The sequence below is a fragment of the Strongylocentrotus purpuratus genome, unplaced genomic scaffold, assembly GCF_000002235.5.
Source record: "Strongylocentrotus purpuratus isolate Spur 01 unplaced genomic scaffold, Spur_5.0 spur5_scaffold_15, whole genome shotgun sequence".
Taxonomy (NCBI): Eukaryota; Metazoa; Echinodermata; class Echinoidea; order Camarodonta; family Strongylocentrotidae; genus Strongylocentrotus; species Strongylocentrotus purpuratus.
The window spans coordinates 19,477,523-19,496,664 of NW_022145600.1; the positions used below are offsets into that span (position 1 = coordinate 19,477,523).

Sequence of the window (19,142 nt, forward strand, 5' to 3'; positions counted from 1 at the left end):
ACAGAAATGTGAAGCATTCTAACTATACGTCATGTCATCATATTACAAAAGTGATGGTTTTGCTGCGTGATATCTGAACGAGGCCTTAGGGTTAGGGTCCTGTATTAAATTCTGTTTTATCCAGAGGTGAAGTTAGAAACTGGATTTATGTGTGTATGAGCAGTTGTTGCCCAAGCATGTGTTAATTGTTTATAACCTCTGAAATATTATCTTTTCTGCATACATCTGCATATATATGAATATCATGCACAGAAACTGCAAGAAATAGATGCGTACGGTAGTTTGCATAGTGCATACAAATGGGGGTACAGTATGAATCCCCACCATGCAAGACTCTGCTTGCCTGACCCATTTAGATCGGTGATTTTAGGCTACACACCATTGTGGCCAATTGACAAATGAAGCCATACATCAGTCAAAGTCTTCATTGTTTTGTGGTGTGCATTGCATGAAATGTGCTTTTGAGCTCCCTTCTTGCTACTCAAAATAAATTGGGGAGAAGGTGAGAAAAGTGTGAGAAACATAATGTAGTCAAAGCTACAACCCCCCCCCCCCCCAAAAAAAAAAAAAAAAAAAATATATATATATATATATATATATATATATATATATATATATATAATAATAGTAATAATAAATAAATAAATAAATAAATAAATATTTTTAAAAAAATAAACAAATTAATTAATTAATTAATTAAAAATTTTAAAAAATGAATTTACGATTTGTGAAGTAGTAGACTAAACTTATTTTCATTCATGTGTTATTTTTCTTGTTGTCATTGTTTTGTTATTGTTAGAATGTACCAACCCCACCTTTCTGCGGAAAACCAGTCAAAGTCAATAGAATAATTTTATCAAATTCTTGATCACTCTATTGCAAATAGAAAGCTCTGTCAGATACTGTAAGTCCCCAGTTTAGCGTTATGTGTGCCTGGGAATTTCCATAATTTGACTAAATTGCAATCCTCCATTAATTCAGATTGCTATACTATTCTAGATTTAATTTAAACTTAATACAATAACCAACTAAACTCTAATTCTCTTTGTCTGTAGTTTAGACAGTTACACATATTTCTAGTGTTAACTGTAGATCGCTGACTTTAATAGAATACTGAAACCCGTCTAACGACAAGTGTTTTCTTCAACTGTCTTGTTTCTGTTTTATTGTAAGCACTATTAGAGTATTTTTGTTTTGTATTTTTATTTATTTTTAAGCCCTTCGAGCACCATCTGGATTACATGTACATATTATGAATGTCTGCATTGTTATTATTTCTGAGTACACTGAATATCATTTGCTGTGATCATCCATGGGTTATTTCTGTTGACACTGTCCAAAACTTAAAATCAAACAAATATATGCATTTACCTCAAATTAGAATATTAATATTAATAATGATGGATAGACCAGGGAGTAGAGTAAATGCTGATGAGACAACAATTGTGGGGAGCTGATTTTAATGTATTCTAATAATGAAGTGCGGTCTTTTACAAAGTGATTGATTGTGATATTTACATTGTACATTCAGTGTATGCAGTCATTTAGTTTTTAAAGAGGACGTCGCCCTGTACATTGTACATTAAATGTGCAGATTGAGTACCAGTAGTAATTTGATGAATTAAACGTGAACTCTGAAGAGTTGTGTACACAGTGCCGGTCACCCTATGATAAGAGTACTTGGGTTTAATACTCAGTGTGTACTTTGTACTATGCCTTCCATTTAGGGAATGATCAACGATCATACTATACTATATGAATACTATCAGTAGATAATGTTTGTTAACTTGACATTATAATAATAATAGTGGAGTCTCGTATAATTGCCACTCCTGGATTCCATTATTATTACCCTGGCTTTAGCATGGCTGCCATTACAGCGCTCATGCATTACAAGGAACTAATTCCTGCCAGGTACCCATTGACCTCACCTGGGTGGAGTGTGACAAATGTAGATTAATGTCTTGCCAAAGAGACAGAGACTTATCCACTGGACCACAAGACCCCTACATTCTAATAATAAACATTATTATGGTCAATACAAAATTTCAAAGCTTAAAAACCAAATCGGAATGCCGAATATTTGTTTTGTAAAAATAATTGAGGATGATGTATACACAGTACATTGGCAACCATTGGTCTTGGATTTGGGTTTATCTGCCAAGGGATTTACATGTACATCCTGTTCCTAGTTAATTCATGCCTATTTATAGTGCACAAGACATTTTTTTTTTTTGGGGGGGGGGGGGCTTCAAAATTATGCCGGCTCTGCTAAGCCACCGATTACCGTGCTCCCAGCATTCAAGGGATTCCTTCCTACCGATACCCATTTAACACCTGGGTGGTGAGTGTCAAATGTAGATGTTTGCTGTAGTGTGAATTGTGCGCACTGGATTGTCTCCACAGCAAAATGAGAAAATGATATATTTACATTTGAAAACCAGTAACTTTCCCTGTAATTAATTTTGCTGTTTAGGAGGTAAAGGCACTCATCAAGGGCTTTGAGCTAACCTGAGAGCTTCAGTATGATATCATGGGAAGACTTGAAGATGAGATGAACAAACGGCTGAAGGCCACTCTTATTTCAACAGAAGTATGATACATTAACCTTTGAAAAACATTAACTTTCCCTTTAATTCTGTTTTGTTCTTTAGGAGGTAAAGGCACTCATCAAGGGCTTTGAGCTGACCCGAGAGCTTCAATATGATATCATGGGAAGACTTGAAGATGAGATGAACAAAGGTCTGAAAGCTGCTCTAAATGCCGAAGCCAAGATCAAGATGTTGCCAACATATGTCACATCGTTACCTGATGGAACTGGTAGGTTTGCCTAACAACCAAGTAATAATAATAATCTTATAGCGCGTTTCAGGATCGCAGGCCCTCTCAAAGCGCTTTACAATGTTTACATAATCACTGGAAACATTCATCAAAAAGGTCAGTTTTCAGCGCTCTCTTAAAAACTTCAACATCAGACATGGAGCCACCGACTACTATAATACCGGAGACATTCATGTGCAAGAAACTTTACAAGCAGTCGAGATGTTAATATAGATTTGATACAGCAAAATGATCACAATACTGAACTTTGGGAATTTCCGAAAAGTTTCTTGCAATTAAAACTGCTATCATTTAGTTTTTGGCAATTTAGTGTAGCGGATGTTTTGGTTTTACAGTACTTGCTATGTGCCTAGACCTGAGTTTTAACCCACTTAATTAGTTCAACCTATTGCTCTTCAGTCCTGGGCTATATTTTGCAATGGGCCAGAGTAAACATTTCAATTTATATATGAAACTTGAATAAATCACAAAAATTGAGTAGTTGCCATCAGAGATAAAACCAACAAAAGTAGCATTGGTCCAATGTAACCCTATATGTGATAGGATGGATAACCACTGGTTTTGGGGGGATAGGAACTTTAGAGAAGTCCCAAGAACTACTTCTGTATAGCAATGAGATTATGTCTTGTACATGTGTACATATAAATTATGTAACATTCCAATTAAATAATGGCAAGTAGAAAGGCCACGACGATTGTATGTGTATTATTAAAGGCATGAGCTACTGTACGTGAACTTAAAGTCATCATATTTTTTTCTGATTTCAGTAGAAGATTTTCAAACACTTAAATCTAAAATGAAATGAATAAAATAGTTTGGAACTACAAGATTATGTATACCGCTAAGTTTTGGCTTTCACATTCATGCCCACATCAGGGCCTTAATTTATATCTTAATCTTTATCTATATGGCAGAGTGTACATTAGAGGCGTTGGTGAGGTTTGACGCAGCTAGAGTCTATATACATCCCTCCTTCATAGGAACCAATTACATTCTCCTTTGCCATATGCTGGTTTTCAATATTACCTCTGTCCTTATCTGTGAGCAAACACACAAATATGGACCATCATAAAATTCCAAGTTGGCAAATAAGAAAGGTCAGGTTCAATTGATACTCAACCTTCATCCAGGTACACACGTCAGGTTGTCAAATATAAAAAGGGTCACAATATCAAACCACGTGTGAGTATTGGAAGGTTTAATATCTTCTTGAGTGTGGTGCATAAAAAAGGCAAGCCGTTCAAACCTAGATATTAAACATAAAGATGTGCTTTGAATGACACCAGAAGGTTACTCTGCAGAAGCACTTCTAAATTAAGGGAATATCCATGTGTAATTGTGGGGGGGGGGGGGGGGGGTGTGATACGGTTTGATTTTATATTGATTCATGGCTAAAGCATGAAATTGAATCATCTTGTCAAGACAGTTTTGTATGCAGTATACGTTCAGACCCTAGAGAAATAAAGAGAAGGCTGCTTTTCGGGTTCACTTTTATCCATGATGTGCACTCTTTTCAAATCACTTTCATTGATTCGCCCGAGGGAATCTCCAATTTCACCCATTTCCTCTCAAGCCAGATGATACATTTCTACCCAAATAGAATTAATTTCCATCCTCTTTTGTTATCTGATAGTCAAACTACAACATGAAAGGAGGTTTAGAAATTTTATCCCGTGTTATTGTGGAGTGTTTGCAGAGGAAGTACTTCTGCCTGCATGCTTGTAATGGTGACAGCGATAAGATGGAGATGCTCGGCTCTCGTCTGATCGTATGAGGAATGGGTGATGCAATCCTCCAACAATGTTGACATAAAGTCTCGATACAAGCGTGCAATTATCTTCTACAGTACTTGCTTTAAAGAGAGGAAGAGAAGGATAGGGAGAACGGTCAAATGTATGCTTTGTGATCATGAAACACCGACACAGATATTGTTTTCACCTTGTAGCATTTCAAAATTTGCAATTTGTAAACGTTTTACATTGGTGCATGACTTTCATATGTCTGGATGTGAGGTAAGTTGTTCAGGATATATATCCAGGGTAAATTGGATGTAAGAGGCAGGGCAGTTAGAAGAGACGAAATATGCCTTTAAAAAAGTTTTATAGCATAAGCTCGTACAGTGTAGTCATGAATGCAGTAAGCATGCACTGAGCACGTGGTGTACGTAGCATGTCTATCACGTGCACAATTGGTCTGCCACATTATTAATAAACGCTCCCTTGATTGAAGAGCGCGAAACAAGAATTGATTTTCATTAAAAGCAAAATAAGATACTTCTGAAAGACTAAATGGTTGCAGGTTCCTGTATCTTTAGTACGTATTTTTAATAGACAAGAGGATGGATTCCACATTCTGATTTAACAAAATCTTGAAACTCTCATTTTCATCACCAATCACTCTTCTACCATTTTACCAAAACGACTATTACCGGTAAGTGTAACTTTGTCAATGTTCTTGGCAACTCTTCACATATCATCTGTTTGGAGCCTTAAAGGTAATACAAAGTTTTGGTATGGGGGTCATGAATTTGGTTCAAATTAACATATTGGAAGCATATGCGATCCTACAATATTCAGTGATCGTTGTCGCGATTGAAATCGAGTCTAAAGTTATGAAATTATAAATTTGATTTGATTTGATTTGATTTATTTATTTCTGTTTGATTTTCTTTTTCTTTTGCATTTTTACAAATATATAACAAACAAATATTGCAGATTTACACATAAATAATAAACTCTTTATGTTGTATAGCTCCCTCTCAAGGTCAAGATATTAATTTAGCTATGAAACAATGTTTCTTGACTAAAATCGACCAATTAGCTAGTCCCGTTTGGAAATTATATATCACAACTACATATTCTGAGATTTTCATGGTCGCAACTACCATTGTACGGCCATAGGTGCTATTTGAAAATTATCAAAATTTACCGGGAGCACCGGTAAATTTTTATATTCAATTTTTCTCGAAAACAAGTGTTTTAGGGGCTAATTTTTTTAGTGCTTATAATACATCCACAGGGGCATCCAAATATAACAAAATTGTAAAGATTCACTGTCCACCCAATTTTCTAAATTTCCCAAAACTTTGTGTTACCTTTAAGGGCCGCTAACTCATATACTTTACCACTAATAATGCCCTTCTGGCTCTGACAAATATTCAAGGATGAATCATCGGTAGATTCATTGACTCTCAGAGCTGTCTCCTCCACTTTCAAACCTTGATGTCCATCAGCCTGATGAAGCAAGCTGAACCAATATTTAACCATCAGTGATCATGCTCTAGTCCCTCTCCCGCCCCCTCCCCCCCCCCAAAAAAATAGTGAGATAAAAGCACATAATCTTTATCCTACACACATATGCATATTTAAATTATGAGGGCCTCCAATCCTCATTGGCAATCTGACAGATCGATATGCATGCTTAATATTATCAATAGTGAATACAAAATGTGTATTATGATCATTAGATCCAAGATGCATGTTCAGTTCAATGAAGCAACAGGGTAGGAGGTGAAGGAAATGGAGGCTTTTAATTTATGCATACAAGTATTTATGATAGGTTAGCATGAATTTCAGAAGTGGTACGTAGGGCTCTGCTTAATATACATGTAATAGAGATGATGTTTGTTTGTATTTGCATTTATTATTCATTCTTTTTTAAGCTGTTTTGATAGAGCTGATTTTCAGAGGACATTAGTACTTAGAAGTGTGAACATTTTATCATAACTTCAATTATTAGTCAACTTTTTTCCCTGATAAATTTGTATGCAAATATTCCCACCATTCATCCTTGCATTGTTTCTATCTGTTTCTCCCCCTTGCTCTTGCTCTTTTTTCATTTCACTCAACTCTCGTTGCAGAAAATGGTGACTTCCTGGCGCTGGATCTTGGCGGCTCTAACTTCCGTGTGATGTGGGTGAAGATTAAAGACGGGAAGAGCAAGGCCTGCATGGATGTGTACACGATCCCTGGCGAAGTGATGAGAGGGCCGGGAGATCAGGTAATATATGGTTTACCTGCTGACATTGTCAAGACCTGGGGTAGTGGCCTGGGGTAGTCATATAATGTTTTCTTGAATCCTTGACTGTAGCCTTGTTAACATTGTATCCATCTCAAAGCGTTCTAATGTTGCTCCTTGTGATTTGGGTAAAGATTGATCACGGGAAGAGCAAGACCTGCATTGATGTGTACCCCATTCCTACTGAGGTGATGAGAAGGGCCTGGAGATTAGGTAACTAATTGTTGACGTCTTTGAGATCTGGGGTAGTCTTATAATGTTTTCATGCACAGTACATACATGTAGCTCGGCTCCTGGACTTGTCTTGTTAACACATGGATGGTACAGTTAATCTGACATTTGCTCTGCCAACAATTGCTCCAGGCTTTATGTTATCATATGGTTAGAGTTACGGTTGCCATTGGATTGTACCAGGCACCATTTACAGCCACTTGCAATGCTGAGCAAACTACATGAACATTTGCATCCTACCAGGCACCCAATTAAGGACGTTATTACCGGTCTTGGATTTGAACCCCGAACCTTGTGATCTACAGTCAGTGACTTAAAATCCTCTAGACCACAACACCTCTGTCACTAATAATGAGTATTCTGTGGGGACTTTCTTTGCTCACAGCTACTTTATCCACCCCCCCCCCCCCTCCTTCCCCTCCTTCCCACCACCATTCATTGACCTATATTAAACATGGTTTGACTTATTTTGTTGCAGTACATGTTGTTTAAGCTTGTTTACCTTCATCATATGTTAACTTGGCTTGAGAGGATCCAAGAAAGATAGGATCCCTGCAAGGTTGAATCATGAGTTCATGTAATAGATATCACTTTGCTGACATTTCAGGAGCTCTGACCCAGGGCAGTCAGTCTAGCTGTCCTTCATTCTCTGTTCAGACTATTGGATTTGATGGCTCAGTGGTAGACCAATGGTCTTAATCAATAATTAATCAATTTATTAAGTATTGTGTTTTATGTTCTAACATTTCCCTGCTAATTTAAGGAGAAGAATAATAATTCAAGGATATTAAACCCATTTGTATGCATAGGCATCTTTATAACTAACAAGTCCCTGTTCAGATCTCTTTGAGATTCTTTATATTAAGGAAGATGATTTGAAAACATATATATTGCTTCCATTTGAATAAAACAAATATTGATTACGTACATGTATAGAAATTGTAATGAATTAGAGATCATAAGTACACCTCCTCCTATCCTATACAAATTATCCAAGAAATTAAACTTTGTTTGAATATATAAGGTGAGATTACACTTGTACACGTGCCCTGTGCATGAACCTACCCGTCGTTTGCATGCAAAATGTCAAAGTTTGCTCCAACAGCATTCAATAATATCAATAATATCAGTTGAAAGAAACCTACAGATTCCCAAGGAGACATTACCCCTGGTTATATATTCAAACAAATTAAACTTTGTTTGAATATATAAGGTGAGATTACACTTGTACACGTGCCCTGTGCATGAACCTGCCCGTCGTTTGCATGCAAAATGTCAAAGTTTGCTCTAACCTCATCATTCAATAATATCAGTTGAAAGAAACCTACAGATTCCCGAGAAGACATTACCCCTGGTCATAGTCTGAGAAAAGTCCAACGTACGCCAGACGAAACTGGCTTCAGGACATGAACCCATCAACTGAAACCAGATACATTGTACATGAAGGAAGACGTAGGTCTTCAAGAGAACTTTGCCCCTCGAGTGTCTGCCGAGTGACTATCAATTGATACCTTGGATATATCATAACATCCTGTCCTTTTCGAAATCTTACCGATTTTTTGAGATGGTGAACTGTGGTCACACCGTACAAGTAACTCATGATGGAGAATAATCTATTTCGTTTCATATTGTTTCATATTATTTCCTTTTGCCTTTTTTGTTTTTTTTCGTTACACTTCATTTCATTTCTTTAGTATTATCATTTTCAAACATGTACAATCTGCATAATGAGTAAGCAGCTGTACTTCAAATTCACAAAATAGAATTTGAATCAGTAACATATCAGGCAAATATAGTACTGGTTGGGATACTAAACATACATGTACATGAAAGACGACTAAAGCTAGTGGGCAAAAGTTCCACAAGAGTTCAATGTGCGTAAACTAGTAGGCCGGTGATATTTTGTTGCATTCTAAGTAAGGCACGTTGTACATTTGGAAACATAGTAAAATATCATTCTAAAGAGCAGACATGAATGGAAGGATGCCTCGAATATTCGGGTTACCATGGCAACATAACCAGCTTGTGTTAACCTTATAGTACCCTCGAGCCACATGTTTCTGAACTCTACTGACATCATTTATCAAGGTAAAATATTTTATTGCAGTCTAAGTAAGGCACGTTGTACATTTGAAAACATAGTAAAATATCATTCTAAAGAGCAGACATGAATGGAATGATGCCTCGTATATGCCAGTTACCATGGCAACATAACCAGCTTGTGTTAACCTGGTAACCTCAAGCTGTTTCTGAACTCTACTGACATTATATCAAGGTGATAAATTTTAAAATCAGAATCTATGATGCATGGAATATATAGGTTCCGTAGTGTGTTGGTCAAATCGATTGCAGAGTTGCGTCTTGTCAGCTGATTTTAATCTATAAATAGACTGATATGTTTTCCTACTATAAGGATAAATTCCCACATTCATTTTAAAATGTACCGCAAGCATGGCTCTTCACACACACACAAATTCAAATTGACTTGTAAGGGTTGAAAACAAGACGATTAAATCTTGATTGTGTGGCAAAGTAATTTATTGTCAGTACATTACAATCATGGTCAGGACCACTAGTATCAGGTCTACTATAAAATACAAAAAAAGTTAAAAGGGGCTTGAAGTACAAAGTCCAAATGGCCTACTTGAATTCAAGCCCATTATTTACCAATTTGGTGGGTTAAAGACTCCCACTTAGTACTTGCTTGATTTAAATTTTTACTTTTGAACAGTGCAAGAACAAATTTATTTTTTTTTTTTCTTGTTTTTTAAGTAGGAAAAACCCAAATGTAAACAAAAATACGTTGTCAAAGATATGTTGTCCGTTGCTGACATGCAGGCTTTCTAGTATACACAATGATTCATTGAAATCATCAGCCCTAGCTCGAAACAGACAGGAAATTACACTTGCTGTATTAAGTTTTGCTTAGTTTGCTATATTCATGGTAACAAGGGACAGGAAATTACCACATTAGTCCTGGACTTGCCCATCTGTGTACATTTGCATACTGGAAATATGTACGTACAAAACGGCTGTGACAAGGTGTTTATCCAACCAAAGGTCAGAGCAGAATGGTGTGTTTGCATTGACTATTTCCCCTTTGGACAGATCTAGATTAAACATCAAATAATCTGGTACCCAAGTACAGGTGTAGGTGTAGATTGGCATAAGCTTGTTTGCTCATGTACATGAAGGTGAATTCAGGGGAAAGAAGATTGTAGATTATAAATAACATGTATAGGGTCAACATGGGGTCATCAATGTAACGTACACATGTAGAATGTATGATAGGCTAAAACAATATGTTCATTGCAGTATCAGTGATTTGCGATCCAAGCAAAACTGCTTTTATGCACCTTTATTCTGATGTAATTGAGAAAAAACAAATTCCCCCAGTTTGCATGTGTAAGTAGAATAAAATATAGAGAAATAAAATGATCAAGACATTTAGAACAATCAAATTGAAAGATATAGAATAATGAAGAAATAGGCTTATGCAGCAGTTCTTCATCTAAAGCATGCATTTTAGTTCAGTCTGACAGTGTGATCTACAGGAGACTCAGAAAGTAACAATATTGTAATATGATACCCAGAAAAGACCCAGGAAGTAATTCCTATCAGAATATAATCACTCTGTTTGTACAGAAGCTCATGCAGTTAACCTATTGACTGCTGAATTCTCTAATTCCCATAGACTTAACACAGTGACCACCTTCTTCCTGGAGACAATTGGTTAAAGGTAAAGACCAGTTATGGTCATGCGATTGCATTGTGAAAGAAACGTTGTGGAATCGATCAGAAAAGGTTGATCATCTAGCATCTAGCATCTGCAAGGTTCTGGAATCATCAAAATGATAAGAAATTTGGCCCATTCTTCGTAAAGTTACAAGCACTATACACAGAAAGATGTATATGGGACTACCCTATATCTCTCACAGACCATGAGAGAAACAAATTTACCAAATATATGAATTAGTAGGCGGTTTCCCGGCAAATTTTTTATCATCATGTATTAGTCAAAACATATTCTTTCACATGATTGGTAATGAGAGCTTCCATTTCATTTTTTGAAATTGGGGTGTTTCCAATACTGGTCTTTACCTTTAACATCTACTTTAGAACGTTCACTTGATACATGGAAAGTAAGCTATGCACGTAGTGATGCATTGCGTCATGGACCCTTACGCTAACGCTAAAATCCAGAATAGTTTCTACAGAACTGACAATAATAATAATAATAATAATAGCTCACATTTATAATGCGCATAATACTTTGTTTCTAGGCGCAGCACATATTATTACCCCGGCCATCGGATTCAGGCTTACCCGCACCACAATGTACCGGTATGCACATTTTCCACTCCCTGGGGAGCATTCCAGCCAGTCGCCATTTTGCAAGCGCCACTTGCCAATCCAACCACATTAACTTTCGCATCCTACCGGGTACCCATTTAACACCTGGGTGGAGAGTGGCAAATGTAGATCAATGCCTTTCCTAAGGATAAGGTGAGCATACCCAAAAAAAAATTCTACCTCTGGAGACGGGTATGCTGTTCCGTCAGCATGAGCGCTTTAGTCTGTCTGATTATGATGTGATTCTACAGAAGCATGTACCTGGAAATATTTAGGAAATCAGCAGTATTTGAAATCCTTTAGAAACACACTGAAAGAATGAATGATTGATTTAGATAAAGCTGATGATAAGATTTAAATGATAATCTGATTAGTTTTAGGCTGATTGCTTAGATGATAAGTTAATCATTTACAGTATAGTAATATATGCCTACACAAGCGAATTAAAACTTACACAATAAAATGCCTACACAAGCGAATTAAAACTTACACAATAAAATGCTTACACAAGCTAATTAAAACTTACACTATAAAAAGCTTACACAAGATTAAAACTTAATATGCATTAAGATGCATCCAACTGCCTTTTCATTTGGGGCTCAATGGGGGATGCTGCAAAATACAAAATAGGGGTGTCGCGAGAGAAATCTAGTTATGTATATCAACAAATATTTCAGAAAAAATGTTGTGGAAACAAAATATCAGAAACCACTGGAGTGTGTAATTCACTTGGAAATTGGATTTTAAAGATGACAAATTGTCTTCTTTCCGAACTCACTTGCAACATTTAGAAACAATATGAATATTGGCAACGAGATACCCAAATATCCTTTATATTGAAATTACACATACACCATGCTCGTTTGCTTCACTCGCTTCCAATATTTAAAAACAGTGTAATTCTTTTTTTATAATGTATTTTTTGGTGGTGAGGTGTCTGCACACATTTATATCTTATATCTTATCTAGTGTACTGATTACAAAATTATGTAGAAAATGTCATTATTTTTGGCTCCCTTCACTTCGCTTACTCAAAACTTCGCTCACGCCAAATTTAGAAACAAATACGAGTGCCAGAGTGATGCAGAATATATCCTCTGTGTTGACTATGGGAATGGAGTGATGCAAAACTTTTTATTTCTTCAAAAGGTGCCTTGAACAACCCAGCACAACATTTTATTCATATTTACATTGTAATTAACTGCATTACTTTTTCTATCATATATTTTGTTGAGTTTAATTCATTGATTGATTTGTTTTGTAAAGTGCTTTGATCAGTTCTAAATTGGATATAGCGCTATAAAAGAAACAATTTATTATTATATTATATTATATATAAGACCATAACACTTTTACATACGTTTAATAGCTACATGTACTTCATTGTTTAATGTTCTACTAAATTGGTGAAGTTTTGTTTGCGTCAAGCATATAAGTATAGAAAACCATAAATCTTTGAAGTTATGACTTCAAAATTTGGGTCATGTAAAGGTAAAGCCATGAGGGCATTTACTCAAGTGTTGAATTATATGAGTAAATAAATTGCCCTTTTGCTCTTATCAGACAATATGTACACTGTATGTTGTCCCTCCGTGAATCGAAAACATTGATTAGAGGTGTTGTAGTTATCTGGTCATTCACTTGTCTTCCGATCGTGCGGTTGAAACTTGAGAGTCTGGCACTTCAGTCATTTGGCAAGACATTAATCTACGTCATTTGCCAGCCTCGACTCACATAAAGATCATGAATCCCTTGTAGGAGGTATCGTAGTTACGGTAGCTTAACTTAATTTGTTTCTTTCTTTTTTTTTGCTGAAAAAGATAATTGGCATAAAAATCAAAGAAAAGCAGTGAATAAAGGCAAAGTGAATCTTTATCTCTTGTACTTATCAGAGCCTGTTATAATGTGCACAATTTATCTCCATTGGGTTTCCTTGATATTGTCAAGTTTTAGCTTTCTGTTCATTCATGTGGTTTACTCTGAGACAAAAAGCTTCAGTATGTCTTTAATCTCTGTTATTCTTTGATTTAAGATAAATTTTCTTTTTCTCTTTTTTTCAAGTGCTAAAATCATACTCTCCATCCTTTCTCTTTTTCCTCTCTCCCTTTATCTGTCTTTCTGTCCTCTCTTTCTGTAACCTACTCCTCTCCCCTTCTCTCTCTCTCTCTCTCTCTCTCTCTCTCTCTCTCTTCTCTCCTCTCTTATCTCTCTCTCTCTCTCTATATATATTTCTCTCTCTCTCTCTCTTCTCTCCTATCTCTCTCTCTCCCTCTACTTGTCTTCTCTCACTGTTTTTTCTTCTTTCACCTCATTCTCATTTTCTTCTTATGCTTTAATATGTCCTGCCCTCTGCTTTACTTTACAGCTCTTTGACTACATCGCAGAGCATCTTGCCAAGTTCACCAGCTACCACAAACTTTGTGAGATGTGTATTCCCCTCGGTTTCACCTTCTCCTTCCCGTGCTTCCACAAAGGTCTCGCCTCAGGTAAGTCTTCAGTCTAATAATAATAATAGTTGGTTCTTTAATAGCGCTTTTCAGGACCGAAGGCTCTCTCAAAGCGCTTTACATCCCGGTCATCGGATTCAGGCTTACTGTACCTGCACACAATGTATGCATATTCTCCACTCCCTGGGGAACATTCCAGCCAGGGGCTATTTTTACAAGTGCACACTTGCTAATCTAAGCACCTTAGCTTTCGCATCCTACCGGGTACCCATTTAATACCTGGGTGGAGAGTGGCAAATGTAGATCAATGTCTTGCCAAAGGACATTAGTGCCGCGGTGAGACTTGAACTGCGGACCTTGTGATCCACAGTCCGTTTACATATCCATTCGACATTCAACATTTTTCTACAGGAGACCCAGAAAGTAGCGGTATTGTATACCCGGAATAGACCCAGAAAGTAACCCCTATCGGAATATGACCACTCTGTATCTACATGCAGCATTGCAGTTAATGGACTTAAGGTGACTGTAGCAGGTACCCTGGATGTCTGGAAAGTGGGCAATACGCACAGTAATGCATTGAGCCATGTGACCTTAACGCTAACGCTTTAAAAAAGAAAAATACACCTCTGGAGATGGGTACCATAATTAATGGTGTATAAACCGCACCTTTTTGCCACCGAAAAAAATAAAGTCGGGGTGCGGTTTATACACGGTACACAAAATAAAACAAAAACATAACTCTTAGATATTATAATATTAATTCCTCCAATTTTTCTTCTATTACACGGCGTACCACAAGGTTCTATCCTAGGTCCTCTACTGTTTTTTTAATTTACATTAATGATCTTACACATTCAGCTGCACCTCGCAGTTAAATGAAAGGCCTTCCCGCATGGGTTTTTTAACACGGACCTGGCTTGTAAGAGTAAAAAAAAACAAAAAAAAAACATGAGGGCGGTTTATACACCGTTAATTACGGTACACTATTCTGTTAGCATTGACATTGGTGTTAGCATCGTATTATCGTTTCCAGTGTTATAGCTTCGGTGGTCGGTACTGTGCGGGCCCGAACAGCACGGAGGATTTCCGCCCACCACTCCTGATGAAAAACACTGCTTTCAAACAGCACTAACTTCACATAAAAAAAACTGTTTTAAAGTTGGCGCTATTATTTTGTTTCATTTCAAATCGTTTATTTCCATTTCTAACAAAATAAAATAAAATACAAGGGATTGCACGAAAAAAGAAATGTTGCATCACCAATACAAAGAGCCTGGATTCTACAGACCGAGACTCAATGTTGTAGACATTATAGCACACCTTGTTCCATTGCTAATTCAAAATCCACACAGAAGAAGACGTAGGAAGGACAATTATTTTATGTCACGATGAGGTTACCATGGTCACAGTCATCATTTATGAAACAGACAGACCAGTGATAGTGTTTCAATGTGAATGTCATATATACGCAGTCATAACAAACTTCATAAAATTGATACGAGCTATTAAGCAGTCATAACAAACTAAATAAATAAGATACAACACACTCATCACAGGCGTAGCATGACAGCAACACTTTCACAGCAATCATTGATATCTAATAATTAAACAGGTAGTAAAATAAACCTACCAAACTATTTAAAACAATGAAATACTTGATTGAAATTAGGGAAGTATAAAGTTGTGTACGATTGCTGGGGGGGGGAGGGGGTGTCCAAAATTGACATAATCAACCAATCAGAACTGATGTAAAGTATTCATGCTATTTATCCATTTGTGTGATTGACCTATAACCTTACACTCGCACAAAGGCAATGGTGAGCTGGTGGCCTATTTTGATCAGAGTACTGTGGGTCAACTTTCGAAGGAATGGGACATGAGGGTTCTAATAAAAGATCTAGTGTCACTGTATGTCGGTTTGGTGCGATTCTTGTTAAAACGAAAAATGAATTTTTATAGATTTTGTTGGTAAATTAAAGTCCATATAGGTTAACAATATGTTATGCTGCGTTACTCTGACAATAGGTGGGCGTTGTCCAATGAGACTAATCAGAGCCATCTATATACAGAGTTTGGCCAACTTGGTTTCACTGGGTCACAACATGGCGTATATTCTTTTGTTTTGTGCTTGCCCAACAAAGCAGCAGTAGTCGCCATATTGTGTCCAACTTAAACCAGGTTGGCCAAACCCTGTGTATAGATGGCTCTGAGACTTATCATAGCTTATGTATATGCATTTTTGGGAGGACAGGCAACTACGCTTTATCAGATTACTTTTATCATACCAACATGTACATGGTGCTTGGTGCAATATACCTCACCATACCTGGCCTTCGCCCCTATAATATCCCTCACCACACAAACGACATTTGGAATGAGATCTTTACAAATTTTATTTCTATCTCTCCTTCCCTCCCTCCCTCTCTCCCTCCCCCTCCCTCCTCCCTCCTCCCTCCTCCCTCCTCCCCCCCCCCCTCCCTCCTCCCTTTCCCTCCTCCCTTTCCCTGCTTTGTTTTGAGAAGAGGGTACTACACTTTTATCAGATTACTTTTATCAAATCATCATGCACATGGTGCTTGATGCAATACTTCTCATAAAACTCTGTTTGAACCCGTACCTGGACATCGCCCCTATCTTTACAAATATTACACAGTGACATAGAATGTGGAGTTATTAATCGCAGCATGGTTGCATACATGTACGTCACCACCATCAACATACTCGTGTCAATATTAGCACCCGGCCGTTGATGCCAAGCTCCCTGTCGTTGGAAATGGAATGCTGCCCTCTCTTGGTTTGTGGGAGGCAAGCTAGATTGATATGCTATCATGCGAAGAGCAAGCATACATTAAATACAAATAATACACAGCAGTGAGGGCATTAGTAAGAACTTCCCACTCAGTACCGAGTGTGGGTAATTTTACTAATGCCTGAACAAAATTATGTGTATTATTTGTTTTATAAGATGATGTTATATTTGTTTTATTAAATTGTGTTTTATAACATGATTTTACTGATGACCGGTCATAAGTATTTACTAATGACCAGTCATTAGTGAAATAACCAGTCATTAGTGAAATAACGTGTTATGCAAAATATATGCCTGGTCACGTGTACCCTCTCAACCAATCATTTGATTAGGATGCGCTTCATCATCTTATAAATTGGAATATTATGAAAAGCCTAGGATTTCTGGTACATAGTCTGTTAGCTTTGGAAACATTCCAAGTCTCTCGATTGTGATAATGCAAAGCCTTTTGGCTCTGCTTATTTCATCCTCCAATCACGTTGCTTTTGATAGAGGGGTAAGTTACACATTCAGTGTTTTTTGTCTGCTGAGTCAGTATAATGTGGCCCAAGTCATGATGATAGCTTACAAAACCCGTACTAGTCATGCTATCATTTACAATTGTTGTGTCTACAACAAGGATTTTGTTCTTGATAACTGTGTATGTTGAAAGCTTTGCACTGATTACCAAGTGAACCCTAACAATGACTTTTGGGTAAAAATTGCAAACTCACCTCTCGATCAAGCTGGTGGATGTAGCCAAATTGGCGCTTTTACAGCCTTGCACCACCAACAACATAGTGCCGTATATGAGCATAAACCCTAAGATGTATGAGCAAGTGTGAGGGAGTCTATGTGTATGCATGGAGTTTACGACAACTATACTTACTACTTTTAATTTTCACATAGAAATGGAGGTTTATCTTTCTTTACATAATAGTCACTGTTACAACCTTTAAGGAGACCTAACAAAAAAAGGTTCACTAGAGGGCATGTGTTTGTACGTAACAGTTGTATCTTTATTTCTATTTGCATTTCAGTCAGTGAGTTGAAAGAAATAGTTCCCAGTCGTTTCCATAAACCCAGTTTATAGCAATCATGATACTTCAAAGCGTGACTGTAACAGAAAATGATTGGTATCTAATGTATGTACCTGTGGATCCTTATCTGACAGTGTACATGTATAGTGTACGTGATTCACAGTAGCCTAGACTAAACATCCCAATATTGTCTGATCAGCACGTTCGTTCGTATGCGGCAACCGACACTGATAGACTTTGCTTCTGTCTGCAAAGAATCCCACGTTATCACCTGACCTCTAATGTGGGAGGGCGATGAAACCTCGGTGGCCAATATGGGACGTGGCAATGTTTGCCCGTTTTTAAATCAATCGGCAAGATAAGGTACGGCGGGAATCAACAACATTCCGCCATGTTTTGAGAGGGGAAAATTCTGAGACAATACAGAAGTTACAGGTTAATGACGTACGTGCGTTAATTGGCACCATGCCAAAAGTGATGATTAAACAAGGAAGAGAAGTTGCTAGTATCATCGAGTCGGCGAACACGGGGTATTTATTCTCCTGGTCACGTGATATTTGTTTTGGGGGATTGGCAGAGGTTGGGTCCCACTTTACTAACTGTTTGCGTTGTGTGTATGGACACGTTGGCATTTCAAGTTAATGATTACCTGACTGACTGTAGGGCAAGGTTGGGTGAAGAGAAGTATGTGAATGATAAGTCAATGATAGCTAAGTACGAACAAAGGTCATGAGACAGAAAAAATGATGATGCAAGAGTTTTTATGCCTCCGCCACCGAAGGTGGTGCCGGAGGCATCATGTTTTCGGGTTGTCCGTCCGTACGTCCCGTTTGACCGTTATCACAATATCTCAAGAACCATTTAAGATTTAAACTTAAGACTCGGGAATAGTATTTATCACCATAGGAAGACGATCTGATTAGATTTTGGAGTACGTAGGTCAAAGGTCACAGGTCACAGAGGTCAACTTATGAAATTCCTTGTATTGAGTTTGTTAGCGCGATATCTCAAGAACCATTCGAGATTTAAACTTCAAACTTAAGGATAGTATGTATCACCATAGGAAGACGATCTGATTAGATTTTGGAGCACGTATGTCAAAGGTCAAGGGTCACAGAGGTCAACTTATGAAATTCCATACATTGAGATTGTTATCATGATATCTCAAGAACCACTGGAGATTTAAACTTCAAACTTAGTGATAGTGTGTATCACTATAGGAAAACAATCTGATTACATTTTGGGTCACGAGGTCAAAGGTCAAAGGTCACAGGGCTCATTATGTATGCAAAAACAGCTTGTGATCGCGTTATCTGAACAACCGATTGATGGATTCCTGCCAAACTTTGGTCATGTATGTATCTTGCAGAGCTGATGAACTGATTAGATTTTGGGGTCACGAGGTCAAAGGTCACAGGGCTC

The 19,142-nt window shown here is 37.3% G+C and overlaps 1 protein-coding gene across 1 annotated transcript in view; it reads left to right on the plus strand.

Moving 5' to 3' along the window:
- Positions 1-19,142, plus strand: part of LOC581884 (hexokinase-2) — a 36,554-nt gene that overhangs the window by 4,731 nt on the left and 12,681 nt on the right. Inside the window, exons 2-4 of the mRNA XM_781862.5 lie at positions 2,655-2,820; positions 6,701-6,840; positions 13,808-13,928. Of these exons, the coding sequence (XP_786955.2) occupies positions 2,655-2,820; positions 6,701-6,840; positions 13,808-13,928 (427 nt within the window). The remainder of the gene's footprint in view (positions 1-2,654; positions 2,821-6,700; positions 6,841-13,807; positions 13,929-19,142) is intronic.